General features: G+C 38.5%; 1 protein-coding gene across 3 annotated transcripts in view; it reads left to right on the forward strand.

Moving 5' to 3' along the window:
* The window catches only part of LOC309382242 (uncharacterized protein C7orf57), a 44,698-nt gene that overhangs the window by 12,761 nt on the left and 16,896 nt on the right, over positions 1–15,041 (forward strand). For all 3 annotated transcript variants that reach the window (XM_081933831.1, XM_081933833.1, XM_081933832.1), the window contains exons 3-5: positions 3,583–3,780; positions 6,314–6,419; positions 6,580–6,736. In XM_081933831.1, the coding sequence (XP_081789957.1) occupies positions 3,583–3,780; positions 6,314–6,419; positions 6,580–6,736 (461 nt within the window). The remainder of the gene's footprint in view (positions 1–3,582; positions 3,781–6,313; positions 6,420–6,579; positions 6,737–15,041) is intronic.

The raw sequence follows: 15,041 nt of genomic DNA on the forward strand, positions 1-15,041 counted from the left end.
ATCATAGTTTCTTTAACTTGTTCCTCTTGTAATTTAGTCTCTAATAAATATCCATATAGTTTTTTAATTACTTTTTCATCAGTACCTATTAAAATTTTATCTAACTCAGTCATTTCATTCTAAAGACCTATTAATTTTCTATCTTCATTATATCTAGATTTTATCTGTAAATATGAATACCAATTCATTTCTATTCCTTCTTGTTTCAACTCTTGAATAGATTTGAGTTCACCCTCTGTATTCAATATTTCAACATATCTTACTGTTGTTCCTTTTTATATTTTATTGGATATGAAAATGCTTCAATAGTTGATATCCAGGCTGGAGTTTTTAAGTAGTGTAATCTTTTAACCTTTTCCCAGTTTAATAACAAGGCCTCCCTTATATAATGTCTTCTAAAATAACCATGTGCTTTAGTTCCCTTATACCATAAAAAGCATGCCATTCCAACAATAAATCATGACCCTCTACATTCAATAATCTTTGTTTCCAATTCACCTTAACTCTTAACTGACTAAGAATAAAACTTTGTTTTATCTTGAAAAAAAAGCATTGCAATAACTCAGTGTAGAACAACTGGTGACCAAAAATGGTCAATTAACTCAGCAAGTTTCTTTACTCATTTGAAGCAATACAGACTTAGGCAGCAGCAGGAGTGGCAATTTGCCCCTATCATAAATATCCTATTGTTGAAAAGTTTGGTGGAACTTCAATTCTCTGGAGATTCTCAGTCATTCAGGTCATAATTGTCACAAAGATGCTTTTTCAAAAGGCAACTAGAATTTGTTTTTCTTTGAAGACATTTCGTGTCTCATCCAAGAAGCTTCTTCGGTTATCTTCGGAGTGGCTGTGGGTACCAGCTCCCCGGTTCAGCCAATTAATTCCATCTTTGGCCATCGGGGGCATTCAACTCGCCCCCGTGGAGCGGGCGCGCAATTTGGGCGTCCTCCTGGATGCCCAGCTGTCAATGGATGACCATATGACAGCCATGGCAAGGGGGGCATTTCACCAGGTCCGCCTGGTGCGCCAATTGCGCCCCCTACTGGACCGGGACGCCTTACGCACAGTCACTCATGCACTGGTGACATCTCGCCTGGACTACTGTAACGCTCTCTACATGGGGCTTCCCTTGAAATGCACTCGGAGGCTACAGTTGGTCCAGAACGCAGCCGCGCGGGTAATTATGGGGAGTACTAGGTACTCCCATGTGACACCGTTCCTGCGCGAGCTGCACTGGCTTCCTGTGGTCTATCGGGTGCGTTTCAAGGTTTTGATAACGATCTTTAAAGCGCTCCATGGCTCAGGACCTAGTTACTTGCGGGATTGTATTCTGCCCCATACATCCCTGCGACCAATCCGCTCGCACAGAGAGGGTCTCCTCCAGGTGCCGTCCACCAGACAGTGCCGAGGGGCGGCGCCTAGGAGTAGAGCCTTCTCTGTGGCGGGCCCAGCCCTGTGGAATGACCTCCCTCCGGATATTAGGAATACCTCTGACCTCCGCTCCTTCCGTGTAAAGCTCAAGACCCACCTATTCCAAGTAGCTGGCCTGGCTCAACCATGATCTAACTATATCGCTCCTGACGGGTTTTTTATTTGTGTAATTTAATTGTATTTATTTATTTAGGGGTTTTTAAACATTGTGATTTTAATTGTTTTTATCCATCAGCACACCTCCTCCTTGTACACGTCTTAGTACACGTCTTTGTTATATGTATGTCTTGTCTAGATATGTATTTTATATGTTTTATTGTACGCCGCCCCGAGTCCTTCGGGAGAGGGTGCGGCTAAGAAATAAATATTTATTATTATTATTATTATTATTATTATTATTATTATTATTATTATTATTATTATTATTATTATTATTATTATTATTATTATTATCTCAGTTTCCTACCTTCTGGGCTCAGTGTCATTTATATGACTCTGAAGACTTTCCATCAGATGGAGTTAAAGTTGGGTTTGTCATAAGTTTACTGAATAGAGCAGCTGCTAAATGGCTATACCATTGTTAGAACAGCAAAGACCTTTATTGGATAATATGTTAAATTTAGCCAGCATCGATAAACTATGTATTCTGTCCCAGTGAAAGCACGAACAACTAATGCTACTTTTAGGAGCACACATTCTGTCTCCAAATATACAAGTAATTTCAAATTGGTTAATTAAGATCTAACGTGGAATGAAGCAGTCTTGATTGATCAACTCCAGGAAGGTTGGCTGATGAAATTCTAGATGAGTTGGTGAAAATCAAATATCAGATACTCTGCAAGGACTAATACAGCTCTGACTATGAAGTTACAGAAAAAAGGAGAGTAGAAATTGAGGATGGAAGCCTATTACCAAGTTGCTTCCCCTTGTCAATAGCGAAACATGAAAGGATTTTAACAGAGGAACCCATATAGGTTAGGGCGCATGCCCACATTTAACTGAAGCAGAAATGGTCAGACAGTGGAAAGAGAGATTATGGAGCACAAGGACACTTGCCTGCCACAAGCTCTCTTAAGAAACCAAACACAAATTTGGGAAACAGATTTTGCCCAAACCAAGTGTAGCGTAGTGTTCTGTTTAACCATCTGATAATCAATGTTATTTTGCCCTTCCCTGCATGCCAGAAATACTCAAGCTGTGAATGACTCAGGAAACTGCCAATTTTATAGACTTCAAGACTAGGGAGAAGGTGCATGCCAAAGAAATAGGAGGCAGCTTAATCCATATCTGTGAGAGAAAGAGGATGAAGATAACTCCTCCCTAATAGTTGATAGAGTATATTATAGATACAAATAGTAGAGTAATCAGTCAGGAAAGAGTTTGTCTATAGATGTGAAAAAATAAACAATAAACATAGCTTGGAAAAATCGCCACATTATTTTTTGTTTTAGGACTGACAGTATTGAAGGAATTGTATCCAATTTTGATTTTGTCCTAGCATTGCCCTTTTCTAACACTACTCAAAAGCTAACTGAGGCTCTAGTCATTATATATTCCAAATTTTATTATTTTTCAAAACTTTATTAAATTACAAATAAACATAAAAAACAAAGAAAATAGTTTTTAAAAGGGAAAGGAATAGGTAAAACAAAATTGGAGAGTGCAAATAAAAAGGGAAAAACTATTGAAAAAAAATAGCTTTCAATTTATTTCGATACAGATAAAAACCTAAAAATCAGTAATGCTTTGAATAAATCATAAACACTTGTATCATCATAAGTAAATCAAATCAAAATTTAAGGTTAAAATTTCATTTCTTTCCATTTCAAACAAAAACCTAAGAGTAGGTTCCAAGAAGAAACAAAGCTAGATAAAATTCTTTTTTTATTCAAAGCAATTAATTTCTCAACTCCTTAATTTTACCATCTTTTTTTACATTATGAGTATATGTGAGGCCTTCCGTATCTGTTCCATGCAGAACCCTTGCTGCTATTGTCTGTATAAAAAAAGTTCCATTTTTTTTCAACCTTGTCTATATATTTTCCCATAGATAAAGCATTATTTGTTAACCAAGCATTGTGTTATAAGTGTTGCCCATTTTATCATATAGCCTTTAACATATTTATCATCCATTATTTATTATCATTATAGATTGGTATTATCACATCCCCCTGAAACGATCAGAGGAACAAGTTAGTTCAGAAGTTGCACAACAGCCAACATCTCAGATTCCAGGTCTTGGTGATTTTGGGGATACTCACAATGACATTACCTTTGGGGGTCGAAGAAAGTGGATCAAGGATACTGATTCCGAATATGTAAAATTGGCAAAGCAAGGTGGTCGACCAGGTGATTTAATTTAAACAAATATCAAAGTTATTCAGAAGGTTTATGTGAGTATTTTTATGTGGAGACAAAGAAAGAAACTGTTAGAAATGTTGGAAACTGAAGATAGAATATAACAAAAGGAAGCATTAACATTTTATTTTTCCATCTCACAGTGTCGTTCTTAGTTTTTCAAGGGCTTCTCTTACCCATTTTAAGACTCTGAACAATAAGAAAACATCTTAGATCTCTATTGCTATTTATGACACAATGTTATTTTTGGTTTTTTGCTTCAATTCCAGCGGGGTACTGCAAGGCTCTGTCTTAGTCTCAGTACTTTTCAATATCAATGACTTAGATGGGATAGAAGGGGAACTGGTCAAATTTGCAGATGACACCAAGCTGACAGAAATAGCCAATACTCCAGATGATAGCTCAAGATATAGAAGGATCTTGACAGGGTTAAACATTGGGCCCTATCTAACAAAATGAAATTCAGTGTAGAGAAAAGTAAGATTTATATTTAGACAAGAAAAAACAAATGCACAGCTATAGAATAGGTAGTACCTGGCTCAACAGGAGTAATTGTGAAAGAGATCTTGGAGCCCTAGTGTACAGTCACTTATATATGAACCAGTAGTCTGCTTCAGTTGCCATACAAGCCAACACAGCCTTAGGCTGCATTAATCTATATATATAAAAGCCAAACACCATTCACTCATCACGAAATCTCCAGAACTGTAAAGCCTACAAACTTGGCTTCTAGGTGCTCCCTAAGAAAGGAGTTTTGGAAATGACCATCAAATCATCAATATTTCTTATACAGTATTATATTGACACATGTCAATGCTAAGGAGTTAGATGTTCTACTCCCCCTCCCTACCTGAAAGGAACTCTATTCCAACTGCCAGTTGCCTTTTATGGGCGTGGCCAGCACATGACTCATCCAGCCTGTGGGCTGGCCTGATCACATGGTTTCGTAGAGAAGCATGGGTATCCAGCTAGTAAAGGAATAGAATCAAGATATGTGAAGTGTTAATACCATGTTATAATGCCTTAGTAAGACCACACTTGGAATATTGCATCCCACTTTGGTTGCCACTATATAAAAGAGATGTTGGGAGTCTAGCAAGAGTCCAAAGAAGAGCAACAAAGATGATTAGGGGACTGAAGGCTAAAACATATGAAGAACAGTTGAAGGAATTGGGTATGCCATTTTCTGAAGCTCCTCAGCAAACCAATGTGCACTTAGGGTTAGTGCATCATGAGAGGTCATATAGGAATAATATAATCTAAGGTGACAGTCACCCATCCACTCCAGGCAGCAGTTAGGGTCTGAGCCAAATTGCTCACTAAATCTTCAGGGAAAAACCCAGCTCTCTTTGGAACCCCATTTGGTCCATCAATTGCCTGGAGGAAGCCAATTGAATAAGCTGTCTCTCTAAAGGAATGGGAGACTCAAAAGAGAATCAAAAGACAACTAAGGAATAATCTGTCCACAATTGATCCTAATGTCCACCACCACTTCAGGATAAAAACTAGGCCCAGCATGTGAACATTGACATGCGTCTCACTGTCAGTTATTTGGGACAGATCCACCAAAGCCACACTCTTCTGAGCCTCTCCAGACTCAGTTACCCAATAGCAAATTGAACCCCCAAAGATCAACAGCCCTTGGGACTCTATTGTCAATCCAGCAACAGAATCATGTAGCAAGGAGGGTGATAACACCAACAATCCCAACTGTTCCCTTATCTGAATCTCAATTACAATATCTCACATCTGGCTATCTTGGAGCAGAGTCCTTGAAATATCAAATTGAAATATTAAATTTATCCAAAACTGTAAAATAACTTCTCCTACATTTTAAAATCAATCTATTTCCAAATACCTCCAGTTTATAAATTATTGTCATATATGTTATTTTCAATATTCAGCGAAGTCTCTGGTAGCTAATGTAATCAAATTGGCAAGGGGCATGTACAAGAGGGAGTGATCAGAAAGCGTGGAAGAATCCTGAGGTTTGCAGGAGCATAATATTTTTTTAATTTAAAAAAAAATAAGATTGTGATTCTCTGGAATGCTCAATATCTTAGAATACATACAGCAGAGAAGAAACAAAATGAAGGGAAAGCAAAATGAATTATTCTGGAGATAGGCTTTTATATGACATTTTGATTTCTTTTAAATATTAAATATTTCTCTTATTTTCCTGAAAGGTGAATAATTTGTTTTTCAAATATCATGGTAAAGTATTTTTTATAAAGAATCTACAGTAGCATAATATGAAACAGTTAAACACTATCTTCCACATCATGCTATTCCTACTTCAAATACAGCCCATCAATAGATTTTAAAAGCAAAATGTAAAAAAAGAGGAGATTGCATCAAAATCTCTTTTATATTTAGATATTGTTCTCCTTTAGTGGGTTAATATAAAATCATTTTAATATTTTTCCTTGCTCTAATAGTATGCAGGAAACAGAATTTATTTGATTATATTTTTTAAAAATTTGCAGTTGTTTAAATATATTTTATATTTTTAAATATCTTTAAGATTTGCTGAGACATTTTACTCCTACTCCACAAAAAGTATCCCTGGGGCATTACGGTGCACCTGAATGGTACTCACATCATAGCAAAAAAGCAGCCAATGACCCTAAGTAAGTATTCTGTCTTCATGAGAAGTGTTAATTTAATTTTACAATGAGGGGAATGGTTTTGTTGAATGTTGAAATTTTAAAAAATGTTTCATCGCTTGTTTATGTCTTGCACTTTGATGGGAAAAGCTATATTGAATAATGGTAACATTTTTGCCTCCAGATCTCATTCTCCAGCAATTCCAGACTACATGATTCATGAAGAATGTAAAACGGATCAACCAGCCAGCTATGAACCTAAAAAGGGCCCTTTTGATTTTGATATGAAAAGTGTTTGGCAAAGGGATGCTGAAGACAAAGAGAACAAAGAGAAAAGAGAGGTAGGATTGTGCTATTCCTAGCTGTTGTATTACTTATTTTTAAAAATGCTAGTATGTCAGATTTTTAAAAATTAAACATGAAAATAGATTTACAGTTTTTAGGCTACTCAAAACAAGATTAGTTATGTATGTGGAGGACTTTTTGTTGCAATATGCTTGCAGTACAGTCTTAAATATGTATACTCGGAAGCATATTCCACTGGATCTAGTGTTTTTTACTACTAAAATGTAAGAATTTTAGCCTGAAAATTGTGTGTATGAAACATAAAACATATAAATATTGTAAAAAATCTGTTAGAAAATAATAGGTAGAAATACATAGTTTTAACTAACTATACTATTATGGTTTAGTATTTAATAAAGGAGAATATCTGTAGCTCAGGGTCCTTGAGGGGTCTTTGGTGCTCTGAGCTTGGTTGTTTTCTTGCAGACCATCATTAACCAAACTAGATAACATCTTCAGTGCTAGTAATTAGGGATTAGTCTTTAAAGAGCTCTAGGGGCTTTCTGTGCATACTTACGTAACTATATTATTTATGCCAATTCAAATAAATCTCAATCACAGGGTTCTTATATAGTGCTTATTAATAAATCAGAATTTACAAACTGTAGGGAATGGATTTATACACTATGCTTAGCCAAAACCAAACAAAAAAACTTAAGGCTTTATGCACCTCTCAATCAATTATTTGAACTCAAATGTCTATGTCTAGTGTGGAAGATAACTTGAATTCAGAACAATTGTTTTGGATATGAAATTGTTGGTTGAAGTATGATATGGAAGTTTTTCCAGAATGCTTGAAACATTCCAATATATCCCATATGTTAAATGTAGATATTTTGAATTCAAAATGTGCTTTTCCATATTGAAAACATTTTGCCTACCTTTAATACAATAAAATTGTTCGTGATGGCAGGTTCTACTAATTTGCTATTTTGCTTATTAAATGTGTATAAATTAAAGATCTAGAATACTTAGATTAAAGATTGATCCAATGTTATGTATATAATACTAAATCAGGCCTTATACATAGAATAGTATTCTATTGCATATTAACCCTTTAGTTTTAAACATATTTAAGAGACTTACTGGTCTTTTGCCAATTTCCATCGAAAACATAAATCAAGCACAAGTCTCTTTTCCTAATACTATTGTAATCCTGGTTAATTGGAAACTCATTTCTTCTTTTTTATTTTGGCTAATAACAACCTCTTTGAGGTAGAGGAAAGCACATTCAAGTAGTTCTCGCTTAATGACCAGATGATTAATAATCAAATTTATGACAGACTCCCACAGCCTATAATCCAATTTTGAAGTTCTGACAGCTGCACGCATATACATGATAACAGCCTCATATTTATAGCTTTTTGTAATTCCCACTGTCACATGACCATGATTCTCAGCACTTTTTGTTAATTTCCAGCATTTGATTCTGGATTCTGAAAAAAAAGTCCATTGCCTAAAAGGGATTTGCTTAATGACCCTTGCAGTTGCCTAATAACTGCCACAAATCAGGTCATAAAATTGTGTATATCACATAGTGATCTGCTTAACAAGTCCAGCAATTTATGGCTATAATTCTGGGCTCAATTACAATTGTAAATCGAGAACTATGGACCAAATCACAACTTGGTTTAGTACATCATGTAAACGAGGTCATTAACAGGTTCCATTTATATATTGTTGAAGTAATCTACTGTAATCTAGCTGTAGTATTTAGAACTATAAATGCTATAATTTATGCTTGCAATTTCTGCATCTGAACTTAATTAAATTAACATTATGTGGATAGAATACATGTTATTCTTCTATTCATGCACATTATTGCCGGCTTTTCCAACTTGTATGACTAAACTTGATAATTAATTACTGTAAAATCCAAAAGATTAAATTTCACTTTAGTATGGATTTTAAAATTATTTTTCATTTTATCCATTTAAAGTACTTTAAATATAGCTACATAGTTGGGGCTTATATTATCAGTATTTTTTTAAAAAAACAGTAGTTAAAATTGTGTTGTTTTTTAGTTTGTTGTGGAAAATGAATTTGGTGCAGCTATAGAAATGACCCAAAAGGAAGTTTCATAATGTAAAAACACTATAATCCCAATAGGTTCCAACCAGATTAGTTAAAAACATGTAAATCCTAGGGGAATCTAGATTAGGTTATTTAATACATTATGGATTACGGTATTTTTCAGACTATAAAATGCACTCCCCCCCCCCCAACTGGGTGGAAATGTCTGTGTATCTTATAGAGTGAATGTTGCTGAAGCCCCGACGACCCGGCAGCCCCCACCCTTCGGTCTCTGCCTCCCAGCAATTTGCCTCCTTGCAGCAAATAGCCTGGTCAGCTTCAGCACAGCCTGATTTAGCACAAGCAGCTGTTTGGTGGTTGGATCTGCCTCCCTGAATACTTCCAATCAGCTGTTCCAGGCTGTGGGGATTGCCGCTGCCAATCAGCTCCAGCCATCAGTGCCACCACCTAACACCGCCTCTACATGCCCCATTTTCTGTGTCCATGTGTCCTGTTTTTGGCCCGTTCCAGGTGGTGGCAATAGGCGGCAATGGCAATCCCCACTGTCTGGAACGAGCCAAAAATGGGATGTGCAAAGGCCGAAAATGGAGCACACAGCGGTGGCAATGGGCAGCGGTGATCCCTGCAGCCTGGAACAGCTGATTGGAGGTATTCCGGGAGGGTGATCCAACCACTAATCAGCTGCTTGTGCTAAATCAGGCTGTGCTGAAGTTGACCAAGCTGTTTGCTGCAAGGAGGCAAATTGCTAGGAGGCAGATGCAGATTTATTTTTCTTGTTTTCCTACCCAAAAACTAGGTGTGTATTATAGTCTGCAGTGTTTTATAGTCCGAAAAATACGGTAGTTTTTAGTTTCTGCAATGTATATCTGAATTGTGAATGTACCTTTACCAAAATTGTGTTTATTTTGGAGTCTTGTTTCCTGCAGATTGCCATCAATTCTCTTCTTATGCAAGCAGTCTGTAATAAGGCCTTTTTTGTTTGTGATTTAATTGCAGATAACAAAGCCAACTTGATGTGAATTATTGAGACTTGGTTCAGTCAGGGATGAAGGTGTAGGTGTTCCCTTTTGAAATGTGGCAAGCCAGGTTCTGAGTGTAGCAAAGAGATAGGGATATGGAAGTTATATTTTAGGAGTATCTTACTGCTTTCAGAGGAACTGTTCCACAAGTTGCTGAATTTGAGACTCTATTTCTTATATCAGTTCCAGGATTCTTGTTTCTATACTAGGGTCCCTGGTATGAAGCAACCTCTTGCCTTAGTTGCTCAACTCATTCTCAGGGTTGGCAGTGAAATTCTCCAGGCTTATGGTCCTAGGAGACTTTAATCTGCCTTCTCTGCGAGTGGGGGTCTAAGGTGGCTCAGGAGTTCATGACTACCGTGACAGACAAGGGTCTATGCCAAATCATTCAAGTCCTGAAATTGGCTAGTAGTCATATCCTTGATCTGATCATCTTGCTCTTTAGATCCTTTCTCTTTAGACTTGCTAAAAGAAAAAGAATCAAATGAAGTATTTTAAAGAATCATTTAACAGGTGTTGAAAGAAGACTAATAAAATGAGAACAAATTCTTCCAAAAGTACAATTTTCTTAAGTTTCTTAAATGTTAACAAAATCTTTGTTGTTTCCAGCATGAATTCATGCATAATCATAATTTACGTAACCCTTTACCACAGATGTACTATTTTGGCTACTCTATTAGAAGCATGCGGTCATAATGACCACTCGTACAATTTTCTTAATCTATGAAAATAATAGGTGGGATATGTTGTTAAATTTACTGTGTATAGTTACAATTTTAATTTATTGATCAAATTAACAAATTTTATAAATTCTATTCACAACTGGAATGGTCCATTTCTAAAAATAGGAGTGTTCCAAACATTTTGGAAAACTGTTGCAGTCACTACTATGATCTCAGGTTTGCGGTTAAACGAAAGTTAACTCAGTAGTTTCAAATTGTAATACGGAATAACTCTAGGTAAAATAAATAAATTTAAAATGCTACAAATGTATTTCTTACTTGATTACTTCAGTATTACCGTATAATATAATTTTCTGGTTTTGGCTTAGTACCCAAATTAGAAAATCTATTTGGTTTATCTTTTGTAACTGACATCTTAAAATATATGAATCTAATGAATTATATGTTTTTGAAAACATGTTGCAGAAAATAATGTAGCATGATGTATAACCCGATTATATTTCGCAGTTGGCATCACTTGAAGTCTTCTTCAAATGCAAGCATATTAGATGACACATTTCTTCTAAGGAGGAGGAGAAGGAAATCTACTCCTTTTAATTTTAATTTAGGGGAAATCTATGTTAAGTACAAAGTAAAATCTTTTTTTACTTATTTTTTTAATATACATCCATTTTGTGTGTGGAGTTGGTTCTGGGTATAATTCATATTAATCCAATTCACAGTAATAATTAGTAATCTCTACCACATTTATCAAATTTAAGTAATCCTCATATTGTTTAAATAAACAAAAATGCCTAACTACTCATCTTTATCTCTATCTTCATCTATATCTTTCTTGTTCAATCTAAACTTTTTTCTACTATATATAGGCAAAGTTGTTTCTGGGTATCATTCATATTAATCCAATTCATGCTAACAATGCTAGTAATCTCTAGCACATTTATCAAATTTAAGTAATCCTCATATTATTTAAACATACATTAAAAATGTCTAACATGTGTAAACTTCTACCGTGTTTCCCCAAAAATACGACGGGCTTATTTTCTTTTGCCCCACGAAATATGGCCTTGGGCTTATTATCAGGGAGGGCTTATTGTTTTGGGGCTGCTGGGCGGCTGCTCCCTTGTGAACTGGCTGCTGAAGAGCCGGGCACAGCCTCAGGGCCGAAGCAGCCATGAGGTAATCATGCTCACGAGCAGCCGCCCGGCAAATCCCCTCTCCAGCTGGGCAGTCCGGCAAATCCCCTCTCCAGCTGGGCAGAGCGCCATTCACTGACCTAGGGTGTTATCCCTAGGGTGCCAAGCGATGTGGCGCTCTGCCTGCTCCCCAGCTCCCGCGGCTTGGCACATTTGGGATACCCCCTAGGTCAGTGCATGGAGCTCTGCCCGGCTGGAGAGGGGAGCTGCGCGAGCGCCTGTTCCGCCCGCAGCCTCACCAAGCCCTTGCACAGCTCTCCCAGGCCACCACCACTGGCTGCTGCTGCCCGCCGCCGCCCACCACTGCCCCGCTCTGTGCATAACTTCCAAACTCTAAAACTCGGGGCTGAGTCTTCCAGCATCGGCCGCTCTAGGAGTGCTCTCTATGGTGGGCCGGCTGCTGGAAAACTCTCTGTCCAGAAGACTCTCTATCCGGCAGCCGGCTCACCATAGAAAGCACTCCTAGAGCAGCCGATGCTGGAAGACTCGGCCCCGAGTTTTAGAGTTTGGAAGTTATGCACGGAGCGGGGCGGTGGCGGGCAGCAGCGGGCAGCGGTGGTGGCCTGGGAGAGCTGCGCAAGGGCTTGGTGAAGCTGCGGGTGGAACAGGCGCTCGCAGAGCTCCATGCACTGACCTAGGGGGTATCCCGAATGTGCCAAGCCGTGGGAGCTGGGGAGCGGGCAGAGCGCCACATGGCTTGGCACCTTAGGGATACCCCCTAGGTCAGTGAATGGTGCTCTGCCCGGCTGGAGAGGGGATTTGCCAGGCGGCTGCTCGTGAGCATGTTTAGCTCATGGCTGCTTCGCCCCTGAGGCTGTGCCCGGCTCTTTGGGAGCCAGTTCACAAGGGAGCAGCCGCCCGGCAACTCTCCCCTCCAACCAGGCAGAATGCCACTCCCCAACCTAGCGGTATCCCGAAGGTGGCAAGCAATGTGAGCACTCCCCCCCAGCTCCTGTGACTTGGCGCTTTCAGGATAATGCTAGGTCAGTGAGCGGTGCTCTGCCTGGTCGGAGGGGGTGTTGTGCAGGGGGTTTGTTTTGGGGGATGGGCTTATATTTTTGCCCATGCGAAAAATGTGGCAAGGCTTTAGTTTCGGGACAGGTCGTATTTTGGGGGAAACACGGTAATCTTCTATCTATTATTTTTATTCATTCTATAAAAAATTATATTCTAATAATTCCCCTATCTAATTTTATTTCTGCCTCTTTCACCTTAAAATCAGGCTACTTTAATAGTTAAAGGGAAATTATTTCCAACCATCATTTTTTTTCCTCTTTAGTGCTTCAATTCTTATCCATTTTTCAAATTTGCCTCCCACACTCCTCATCTTTGTCTCTATGTTCATTTATATCTTTATTGTTCAATCTAAACCTTTCTCCCAGTACAATCTTATACTGCCAATTCTCCCAGATGTCTGCTCATGTCCCAATCTCCTTATCAAAGGTATCTTCCTGTCTCTCAAGTTGTCCATTTGTCTGTTTTATTTTCTTCAGTCTTTCTCCCTTTATCCCTTACCTGGTTTCTCAGTCCTATTTTTTGCTCCAGTCCTTGATTTATTTGTTGATGTAGCCAATTCATCTGTTCTCTCCACTACTTTTGCTTGCCATTTATCTGATTTTCCTCTTCGTCGGGCTGTTACTTTGTTTGCTGGTTTTTCTGATCCATATTTTTTCCCTGTTTGTATTCAATTCACTGGCTTGGGCAATCCATTTCATCTAGACTTTCTGTTGCTTCCACCAGTTCATGGGCAGTTTGATCTTTGTTCATTGTTCTTTGCAAAATGTTTTCCATTTTCTCACCTATACCATCAATTGAATCCATAATATTTTGGAACAACGAAGTCATCTCATTAAAAAGTCCACTCATTTTCACAGCTGTTCCTTCAACTCCAGTCATAATAGCAATAAAGGTGAAATAAACAATAAAGCCACAATCTAGTTCAGAAAGAGTCCAAATTTCCAATCATTAATAAATGGGGCTCTCCTCTCAAATTTCCATGCAGCCTTTTTCCCAGCATGTATTTATTTCACTCAAAATCAGTTTCTTTCAAAACAAAGACAGTTATTTAAATAAGACAGTTCCAGCCTTTACTCAGTACTCTTGATAGTCCAAGGTATTTTCCAAGTTCTTTAAGTCTTCTCTGTGGTTTTAGTCTTTTATTCTAGCTTCCAAGAGTCTCTTTTATAAAATGTCTTTCTTATTTCCACCTCTGGTAAGCATACAAATCATGTTAAAGTCACAGCTATCAAATATCAGATATTCCTTTTTTCCTCTGTAAATTTCCAGAAGTCTAGGAGTCACTCTTCCTTTCATAGGTAGATGGCGATCTTGACTTACTTTTCAACATAGACCTTGAAAGTGCTTATTTTCTTAGCTTAAAACAATTATCTTTTTAGAGTCCCTTATCACAGATTTTTTGTTTTCCTTAGGGTTAATTTTTAAGTAGAAGAATAATAATTTCACCTAGAAACAATATCTTTTCACTGTTCTCTTTGTTCCTGCACTATCTTATGTGTTCTGGCTGTCTCCAGCTTCATGGCAGCCATATTGACTGCCACTGCTCTTCGAAGAGCGGGATTCTCCAATTCAGGGCTCTCCTCGACCTGCAAGGTGGCCCCTTTACTTCACCATCCCTACAGGGTGGCTATGGCTCGTTTTGGAGCCCTCCGACGTGGAGAGCTTGGAGCAAGGCACAGAACCCGCAGTCCTTGTGTCAGGCCTGCAGCCATATTCCTTTTGGATCTTTGGCCTGCCACACTTTCTACTATGCCTTTTCTATTGCGGGAAAATGGGAGGGGGGATTGTACGGAGTTAAATGCTATGTAGCCAAAATAAAATTCCTTTCTAGAAAGCCAAAGTCATTCTTTGTCTCTGTACCTCTGCACCTGACCGGAACTGAATGGGTGGAACTGCCAGCATAGGAGTGGAAGATTGGACCATGTGATGGACTTGTGGGTGTGGGGGCAAAATCGTGACGTTTCAACTGGGTGGGGAAACTGGGAAGCTTTCAGATTTGGGTTTTCCCAGATGTGCCAACATGGCTCTCTTAATAAGTTGGAATAAATACATAAATTGGAACTAATTGGAACCGACCCGAGCTTGGGCGGTGCAGAAACTCAGTGAAGGAGGAGGAGGAGGAGAAAGCCATGGGAAAGCAGCAGATGACGGATCACCTATCTGTCAAGACCATCTATGTGCCTTCCAAAGCTGTGGTGGAAGCTGCAAAGGCCATGGAGAGAGAATGCCAGCTGGGAGCCAGGCACAAAGAGCCGGCCCATAGCCTCCCTCGCAATCGGAACTAGCTCTGCAAGATGAAGCCTTGGGATTCATCGCCTCTAAGGTGTTGCTGTTAGCGGTGCGAGGTCAGCC

Source organism: Natrix helvetica (genome assembly GCF_964273705.1).
Source record: "Natrix helvetica genome assembly, chromosome: Z".
Lineage (NCBI taxonomy): Eukaryota > Metazoa > Chordata > Lepidosauria > Squamata > Natricidae > Natrix > Natrix helvetica.